The 10,002-nt window shown below is 34.9% G+C and overlaps 1 protein-coding gene across 45 annotated transcripts in view; it reads right to left on the bottom strand.

Moving 5' to 3' along the window:
• LOC126717331 (disease resistance protein RML1B-like) overlaps window positions 1-10,002 on the bottom strand; it is a 131,984-nt gene that overhangs the window by 91,488 nt on the left and 30,494 nt on the right. For 24 of the 45 annotated variants that reach the window (XM_050418948.1, XM_050418976.1, XM_050418927.1 and 21 more), the window contains one exon: window positions 8,849-9,914. In XM_050418948.1, coding sequence (XP_050274905.1) covers window positions 8,849-9,914 — 1,066 coding nt within the window. Of the gene's footprint in view, window positions 1-5,424; window positions 5,721-5,982; window positions 6,111-6,237; window positions 6,339-6,891; window positions 7,568-8,848; window positions 9,915-10,002 lie in introns of all 45 variants that reach the window. The other 21 variants (XM_050418960.1, XM_050418952.1, XM_050418949.1 and 18 more) reach the window with 7 other exon arrangements.

Genomic DNA, 10,002 nt, shown 5'->3' with positions numbered 1-10,002 from the left:
TCGTAAATCAGTGTACAAGTATTTTTCAGATGTTGAATTTCACAATAGTAATTTTCTTTTTCTTTTTCCAATGAAAATATTCATGAGTATCTCAAAACTAGGAAGGAAAACCAAAAAAACTGTCAACACAGGCAAAGGCTTCCTGCATGAGAACTTTTTGGTTCAACTCAAGTCAGTAATGTAGAAAAAGAAAGAAGTTAAAAGAGGAAAAAGAGATATGAGGAAATTGGAATAATTAGCATTATTTGAATGAATGAATTACATACAGATATTTTTACATCTTTGCCAATTCAATTATGCACAAGAAGAGGCAGGATTGCAACTGCACAACTATCTTCAACTTTAACAACATATAACTCTTTCAACTGTGAACTTCATTAACAGAAATATAACTATTCTATTGATGAGAACATATAACTCTTTCAACTGTGAAATTCATTAACAGAAATATAACTATTCTATTGGTGAGCTTAGGTTGGTTTTGCTGAGCAAGTGGCTGGATTGCAAACACTGCCTCCAAAACAGGTGTTAAATATTGACCCATTCTCAGACCTCACAAATAAAGTAAGTACTAGATTTTTTGAAAATAGAGCAAACACTACAGCAAAATTTCAATCATAATCTGTTGCCATAATAGTATGTCGGTGCCAGTAAGTACCAAAAGGCACCTGCAAAAGGCTTTAACAGTTATGTCTTTGAAGCAGATTAGGGCACTCTTGCTATTGTACTTTTGGGCTGTGCTATTCTCTCTTGGCCTTTGGTATTCAAACAGCATGGCTGGAAAGATGGGTAGTACCATGGTGGGAGTATTATTGTTGCTGACAATCTGGTTGCTGCTGTTTTTGCTGTCCATAACTTCAAGCAATCCATGAAATTTGAAAAGTAGAGACATCATGGTGGACATAATTAGGGATTTTCAGCACTAACATATTTTAATGCACCTGTTGGTATTGTCTCTCCATTAATCACAATTGTGGCAGTGGCAATTTTAGGTATGCTGCGGGCTTTTACTCTACTTTGGCTTATTCTCTGAAATGCATGATGGATGATCATGTGTTGCCTCAGGATCTCCTTGCTTGTGAAACATTGTGTCAGACATAACAATCTGCACTAACAAAACAGGCATTTAACAAGAGCAAGGTAACATTTTTTTTCCTTAAAGAAGCAATGAGAGAAGATACTTCAACATAATAGTATCAAATGTTCATGATATAATGCAAGAAGCAGTTGGTTTAAACACAACCAGTACCATTTACAACATTAATTTTGAATCGTTTTGAAGATTTCTGGGAGCCCTACCAGCAAAGCAATACTTTCTTGGGATGTCTTTGACTTGAATATGAATATGAATGAAATCTATAATCCATGTTGAACCCATCAATTCAGAGAAAAAGAGAAGTGGAGTCTTGGCGAAGAGGAAGAGTAGGAAGGCTGTTCACACCCAGAAGAAGGGTTGTGAGACTAAGGGATACAAATTTAGGGGACTGCTTCTAGCTAGCCATTAACATGACATGAGGGTAAAAGGAATAGCGCCTCCTTGCCCCCCCTCCCCCACCCCTGGCCCCCGGGTGGCCAACTCATAAAATAAGACCAACCCAATTAAAAGTTAAGAAGCTACTTCAAAGTAATTATTAGTTTTACTAAGTATCAAAAATTCCTATGGAAGTTCAAAGGAAAAGTCATTCTTTGTTGAATTTTCTTAGGAATACAGTTGGAGGAGTAAAAGACATACAAGATTGTGGGTGAAATTCATTCATTCAAGAAGACAAGAAGTTATAAACGTTATTAGTTTGAGAAGCGCAGTAAAGAACTCATACTTTAGTGGATCAAACAACTTGGTCTAACCTGACTAACCATAATATCACTCCACAACTGATATTATTTATATGTTCTCATGTTTAACAAATTACTAATGTAGAAGGCCTAAAATCATACTAACTAAAATTACAATGAAGCACAAGCAAACCAAACTGAAAGCAAAGTGACCTTGTTGATTACTCCCATATTGAAACCAAATTATAAGGCCAACAATTACCAAAGTTAGGAAAAAGAAACACACACAGATATTTACAAAAGCACAATTTACAAGAAATACAATTTTTTTTACTGCGTACGAATTTGTTTGCCATCTTTTCATCAGTTAATTAATAGATATAGAATGATGATTGATTGTCAACAAAATTGACTTTAAATTTAAGTTGTTTCAATAAGAAGAAATTTTTAGAATGCTCAGTTCCCAAGGTATTGCAACAATGTTCAAGTTCTATTACATCTTGGGTAGAATAGTAACTCTGGCAAGAGAACAACAATACCATAAAAGAAAGATGAAGATATATTTCTCCTAAGTAAGATTTTAAAAAAAAAAAATGCAATTTCTAATGTGCCCTCCTGAACACCTCAACTAATGTTGCAGCAGCTGTACAAGGTAAACAGACCATGATGAAAGACAAAGCAAAAGGACGCCAGGGTGGCTGTTACACCCCATGGGATTGAAATTTCTTATATATCTTATATGTACATAGGTAATCCTTTGTATTGTACACTCAATTCTTCTAATATAATACAATGGTTCCCTTGAGTTTTTGTAGATATTACACCCACTTAATTTCATTCAAAAGCCAGAGGTTTTCATGGGGTTAAGGTAACATTAATGGTACACCACTTTAATTATTGATCTTTATTATGAAATTTTGCTTGCCCTATAATTTTATTTCTAGACGTACTTTATCCTAAATACACATATTTTCCTTCAAAAAAGTTATTGTCTCCTTAAAAAAGACCCTAGGTTATATTATTGAAAAACAAATGTGTTCATTATAGAGAGGAAAATACATAAAATTGGCCTAGATAGGACGGCTAAGCAAGGAGAGAGAAATTTATATTTATCATCAATTTTTTTTAAAGAGATTCCAATGTTGAGATAAAGAAGTTAATTAATTTGGTGACAATGTGATTATGATAAGTTGCAAACCAAGCGTACTAATTTATAAGTTGTTGCTTTTAATTTTGGGTGCCCTTACATGCCCTGACCAGGCAGTAAGAGTCTTGTGACTGGGCCACTTACAAGCTAACTTGTGGACAATTACCTTTGACAGGGCTTGTTTCAGGTGACTATTTTATCAACCAATAGCTCAAAGTAGGTTTTAGTTTGATATGGAAGAAGGTCAGTCATACTTTGATAGAGTTTACTTTTGTTTAATTCAAGAATATCCCAAGCAGAGTAACATACAAAGTATTACTTAGGAACATACCTCAATTGTCTATGCCAAACTGTGAGGGCAATCAGGTACTTGTATTGAAATTGAAGCTGTCTTTGTCTTTTCACTCACTTGCTAAGAGCATTCATCTGTTCTACAAATAAGTTTGCATGTTTTTAAAGCATAAAGCTCCTTCATAAAGATAAAAACATCTGGATCTAATGTTAACAGCTTACCTTATCAGCCATTGTCCTTGTTAATATTTTTTTTATGCTCTCTAATTTTGGGTTATTCAAAGCAAATAATCAAATTATTGAAACCTGCATCTTAGCTTCTTGAAATATAGTTTTTTTGTTTGGTCATTTAATGCATTTCAAATTACGTTTGCATTTTCTTTGTGACCATGTTTATTAGATAATGTGGATAAAATAGTACCATAGTTATTCTTCCAAAATGCACAAGCAAGCACAAACACCCTTTTGGCACATGTAGAAAGGGTCCATTTCTACGATTGCAATATAAAAATGTCCTAAAATTTTTTTAAAAAAAATTCTACTTTGATGAATTTCATTACAAGAAAATCAAAGCATTTAAAATTATGTGTATTTTCATCGTGACTTATAAAGATGATAATATATTCGCCATATAGGGAAAGAACATTGTAAATAACAAACACAGCTAAACGGAAAGTATATGACAAAGAATTGACTCACAACTATAACTTCAAAACATTGTCATCCCGTATGGTAACTTCATTTCCATGCTGATGGTTCTAAGATGGAGAAGGTATGCGTATAACAACATTAAAAAGTTCATTCAGTTTCAACTAACTATGAATGTTACTGCCCTTGCATTGACTTTCTTGCATTTGTTTATTTATTTATTTTTCTGGTAAGGTCCCACTAACTGCAGTCCAGCCATTATGTGTGAAACTAATAATGGATACAATGAGAGTTGTAGTCTTGGCCACTGAGCTACCCAACAATGACAGCATGGTAAAGTCATCTGTGGTCGATCAAAGCCATTTCTAACCAGGGTAATAGCAGTCTAACTTATGACACAATTTAGGGCAAGATCTATCTTTGGTGCGGATGAGAAAGTGAAGAAAACACTCATTTTTAAAACTTTCATTTGACAAGTCTTCAATGAATTTAAAGCTAGGCAACTGGAGAAGAACATATTGAAGGGTTTATTCAACAACAAGCTATTTTAATAATTCTAACGTTTACCATAGTCCGTCAACTGGTGATGGTGAAGTTTCTGAAGTAGTTTGCCAGCGTTGAGAGGCTAAATTGGGGGCAATGGGGTGCCTGCATTTGGGCTTGCATCTTTTTGTTGACCAATTGAAGGCTCTTCAAGTGTATTCCAACTTCTAGAGAGCAGTTGGCAAAGCAAAGATTCTCTGCTTCCTAGAAGACTAACCAATAAGTCCACTCATTTGTAATGCATGACTTTTTGTATTAGGTGAATTGAAGGTGAAAGCTTTCGTTAAGTCTCGAGTGTAAGATATGTTCAAGTGCACAAGGAGTAATAAATTTTATTTGTTTGACAAGAATAACATAAAATTTTAACAAAACAGCAATACAGTAGGCCTTAAATCATACCAGCTCAAATTACAATGAAGCATATGCAGTCAAGCTAGGCCTAGAGGAACCTCATGACTACTCCCATATCAAAATTAAATTATATTTCCAATAACAGAGTAACTAGTATGCTATCATGTGAACTTAGGGGCAACAAACTGTATTTGAACATGAGTTCCTTCAAAAGGAGCAACACCAAGAGAGGTTGGACACATGAAACCATATTCTGGGCCTTAGCATGTGATGAATTTTCCAAACTGGTCTTAACAGCTATAAATTGATAGACCAAAGTCCAAATCGACATATTTTTCCAAAAGTAAATCACACCTCAGCCAGGATTGCAATGAAGTTGATGATGCTTGCTGTGTCTCCTTCTATTGGCTCAGAATACAATGACAAAATTCAAACAAAGCAACCCAAAGAGAAATCCCCGACAACAAGCTAACAAGATAAAGATTATCTCTAGATTAGATTCATCCAACTACACTAAGGAAGAGAGATAGCAATCCAGTTGTGTGATGTTTATTGAATTTTACCATTATATATATACAAGTAAATACTGAAACTCATCTCTCGAAAAGCAAGAGCATGAGGTTATTCATTCAAAACATAGTAACATTTTGTGAAATACTTGGAGTGCGTACCTTTATACTCTCTATCACAACTTGCTCAAGTCTGTCCTGTTTGGTCATTGGCATTGCCCATCTTGCCGTTGATTTTTATGCCACGTCTAATTTTTCTCCCATTCCCCTCTTCATCTTTTGATCACATGACGCATCAAAATTAAGCTTTACCCATTGATTAGGTGGCTTGATCCAAGCACTTCCCCTGTTTTGCTCTTCAATTTCCCTTGTAATCCCAAGTGATCTCACGTAAGAGTCATAGCGTACATTCCTTATTCAAAATACACATATTTTCCTATGAAGAAGTTATAGTTCCCCTAAAAAAAATCCTTGGTTATATTATTGAAAAAAAGTGTGTTCATTTTGGAGAGGCAATATACATAAATTTGGCCTAGATACAACCGCTAAGCAAGAACAAAGTAATTTAAGAATTTATCATCAAAAAATTTTATAACATATTCCGAAATAGAGATAAAGAAATTAATTAATTTGGTGACAAGGTGATTATAAAATCAACATATTCCAAGCATACTAATTTATAAGTTAATGCTTTTAATTTTGGGTGCCTTTACCCTTAACCCCCACTAAGCTATACATGCCTTGGCCAGGCAGTAAGAATCCTGAGACCAGGCCACTTCAAAGCTAACTTGTGGACGATCACCTTTGACAGGGCTTGTTTAAGGAGACTGCTTTATCAAATTATCATCCTACAGCTCAAAGTAAGTTTTAGTTCAATTTGCAAGAAGGTTAGTCATACTTTGACAAAGTTTTCTTTATTTTAATTCAAGAATATCCCAAGCAGAATAACATAAAAAGTAATACTTATGAACATACCCCAATGGCCTAAGCCAATACTGTGAGGCAATCAGGTACTTGTATTGAAGATGAAGCTTGTCCTTGCCTTTTCACTCACTTGTTAAGAGCTTTCATCTTTTCTGGAAACAAATTTGCATTTTGTTAAAGGTTAAAGCATAAAGCTCCTTCATACATATAAAAACTTAGAATATAACATTAATAGTTTACCTTATCAGCCATTCCCCTTGTTAACATTTTTCTTTTAAGTTCTCCTTTTGGGTTATTCAAAGCACAGAATCAAATCGAAACCCATATCTTAGCTTCTTGAAATATAGTTCTCTGTTAGGTCAAGGTATTTCAAATTACGTAAGCATTTTCTATGTGACCATGTTTATGATAATGTGGTTTTGATAGCACCATAGTTATTCTTCCAAATGTACAAGCACCCACCAACAGCCTTTTGGCACATGTAGAAAGGGTCAGTTTCTATGATTGCAATAGAAATATCCTAAAATTAAATACGTTATACATTGATGGATTTCATTACAAGAATCAAAGCATTTAAAAATGTGCATCCCTTGTACTCATTGTAACTCATAAAGATGATAACACAGTCACCATATAGGGCAAGAACATTGTAAATGGAAAACACAGCTGAACTGCTGAACAGAAAATGACAAAAAATTTACTTACAACTACATTTATAAAATATTGTCATCCTGGATGGTGATTTCACTTCTGTGCTGATGGTTCTAAGGTGGAGAAGGTCTGTGTATAACGTCATTAAAAACTTCATTCAGATTCAGCTAACTATGAATGTTGCTGCCCTTGCATGAACTTTCTTGCAGCTGTTTTTTTTCCTAGTAAAGTCCCACTAACTGCAGCCATTATGGGTGAACCTAGTAATGGATAAAATGGGAGCTTTATCCTTGGTCACTGAGCTACCCAATAATGACAGCTTGGTAAAGCCATCTGTGGGTCAATCAAAGCCATTTCTAACCAGAGTCATAGCAGTCTTACTTATGATACAATTTAGGGCAAGATCTACCTTTGGTGTGGATGAGAAAGTGAAGAAAAAACTCATTTTTAAACCTTTCATTTGTCAAGTCTTCAATGAATTTAATGCTAGGCAACTGGAGAAGAACATATTGAAGGGGTTAATCAAGAACAAGCTGTTTTTAGTAATTTTAAGGTTTACCATAGTCTGTCAACTAGTGACAGAGTTTTTGAAGCAGTTTTCCAGTATTGAGAGGCTGGATTAGGAGCAATGGGGTGCTTGCATTTGGATTTGCACCTTCTTGTTGATCGATTGGTTGGTTCTTCAAGTAAAATCCATTTTCTGGAGAGCAGTTGGCTAAGCATAGATTCTCTGCTTCCAGAAAGACTAATTAATAAGTAATGACCTTTTATTATGCGTGAAGTGAAGATGAAATGTAGTGCTAAGGGATATCAATTCGAGAGAAAGCTTCCAATTAGTCTCTAATGTGAGATATGTTCAAAGTACACAAGGAATAATAACTGCTATGACAAGAATAACATAAAACTCATATTTCAGTGGAAAAGACAACTTATTCCAAACTTACCTTACTGGAATATCAATCTATATTTGATCTTATTTATATTGTCATTTAACAAAACAGCAATACAGAAGGCCTTAAATCATACTAGCTAAAATTACAATGAAGCAGACGCAGTCAAAACTTGGCCTAGAGTAACCTCATGACTACTCCCATATTGAAATCAAATTATATTGTCAACAACAGAGCAACTAGTATACTATCATGTGAACTTTGGGGGGGCAACAAACTGTATATCACATGAGAACCTGCAAAAGGAGCAATGCCAAGAAAGGCTGGACCAAAGTCTAAATAAAAATACTTTTCCATAAGTAAATCAAACCTCAGACAAAATGGGGTAATAGGCAAGGAAATGTGATCCTGTCTATTAAATTACCAATTGTCCCAAAAGATTAAGCTGTTAAGAAATGGTGAATTTAATCATTTAATCATAACCATGGTTTTGACAATGTCCACTAGGAAATCGTTTTTGAAAATGTGGACTGCACGTCTTCTCAAATACAAGCATCCTTTATTAGTTCTCTTTATGAGTGGTCTTTTGTAATTCTTTAGGCTACTTTGTGTTTATTTTCATGATGTAGTCTTTTTTCAATAATATTATTTTTACCTATAAAAGAAGGATGTATTAGTCACTTATGCAAAAAAGAAAGAGAGATAATAAAATCATGATACAATGAACTTCTACCTGTTTGTTTTAATTACTTTTGTTTTAAAAATTCAGTTTTTTATATTCTGTCTGTTCTCTTACCTTAGTACACATCCTGTGTGCTTTGGATTTTTGTATTAGTTTTCCTCTATCAATGAAGTTTATTAACGAAAAGCAAGAGCATGAGGTCATTCATTCAGAACACAGTAACATTTTGTCAAATACTTGGAGTGCGTACCTTTACACTCTCTATCACAACTTGCTCAAGTCTTTCCTGTTTGGCCAATGGCATTGCCCATCTTGCCGTTGATGTTTATGCCTCGTCTAATCGCTCTGCCATTCCCATGTTCCTCTTTGAGAATCGCAGCCAAGCCTACATTCTTTTGATCATATAACCCATTAGAATTAAGCTTTACCCATTGGTCAGGTGGCTTGATCCAAGCACTTCCCCTGTTTTGCTCTTCAAATGATCTCACGTAAGAGTCATACTGATTGTTAAGACAATGTGCTAGCTGGTTTATGCTGTCTTTAGTGTTTGAAAACAGAGCATCCTCCTGTGCATCCAAAAGAATATTCATAGCCAATACTGCATACAGTGTGAATTCATCTTTGTTCACTCTTTCTGACAGTAATTCCTTTGGGGGATCAATTATATGTTCAACAAATTCCTTTATAGATTGAGCTTTGATCGTTTCTACTCGAAAACCCCATCTACCGGCATACCACAATCCTTTGGCATAGGGACAACATTGAAATAGATGTAAAACTGAATCTTCTGCTATTTCACAAAGAGGGCAGTAATAGGCATCTTGAGCTTTGGAGCATCCGCCCAGCTTCTGCTTAAAGGGGAGGACATCTGCAGCCACTCTTGATAAAAACAGCTTTAATCTTTCATCAAAACTCACTTTCAATCTTTCATGAATTCTTACGCAGGCCTCCTCATCTGCGGCAGAGTTCTGAGGAGAACACATGCATGCTACATGGACCCCACACTTTTCTACAGTAATTACGGCTATTTCTGGATCATAATTTGAAAATTCAAATTGAAGCTTAACTTCAGTCCCTTCATTTAGAATTATGCCTTCCAATGAACTATCCCTTATATAGACTACCCATAGATAAGAATAAGATGGTGCAGTTGACAAATGTAGAGAATCTGAGTGGAATATTTTATAACCATTAACGAAAATGTTGATAACATATGAACCTGGTATAAAATCCCGCATTTTAGTAACCTTATCTTTCAGTTGCACTTGTATAGCAACACAGAAAGCAAATGATGGTAGTTTTCGACCGACCGAGAATGATATGGAACTTCCAGCAATTTGATGATTGAACCATTTTGGAATCTTACTTCCGGGAATTAACAAGTTTCCATCAAATTGAAATGAAAACCCCTTTTTATGAGCAAAGTCTGTTTCAGATGCATAGCCCCGGTGCGATGATCCCCTTGGACATACAATATTCTGTGGAAGCCCTACCTTTTCGGCGAACTGCATGCAATTAGCAAATTAAAGAAACTACAGTTTGGCAAATCTAGTAATATATTTGAGAAAGTTAACCAAAATTGAATCTTTGAGA

This window comes from Quercus robur, chromosome 3, assembly GCF_932294415.1.
Source record: "Quercus robur chromosome 3, dhQueRobu3.1, whole genome shotgun sequence".
Lineage (NCBI taxonomy): Eukaryota > Viridiplantae > Streptophyta > Magnoliopsida > Fagales > Fagaceae > Quercus > Quercus robur.
Note: the sequence above shows the minus strand (reverse complement) of the source record. Positions and strands in the feature narration are given on the sequence as shown.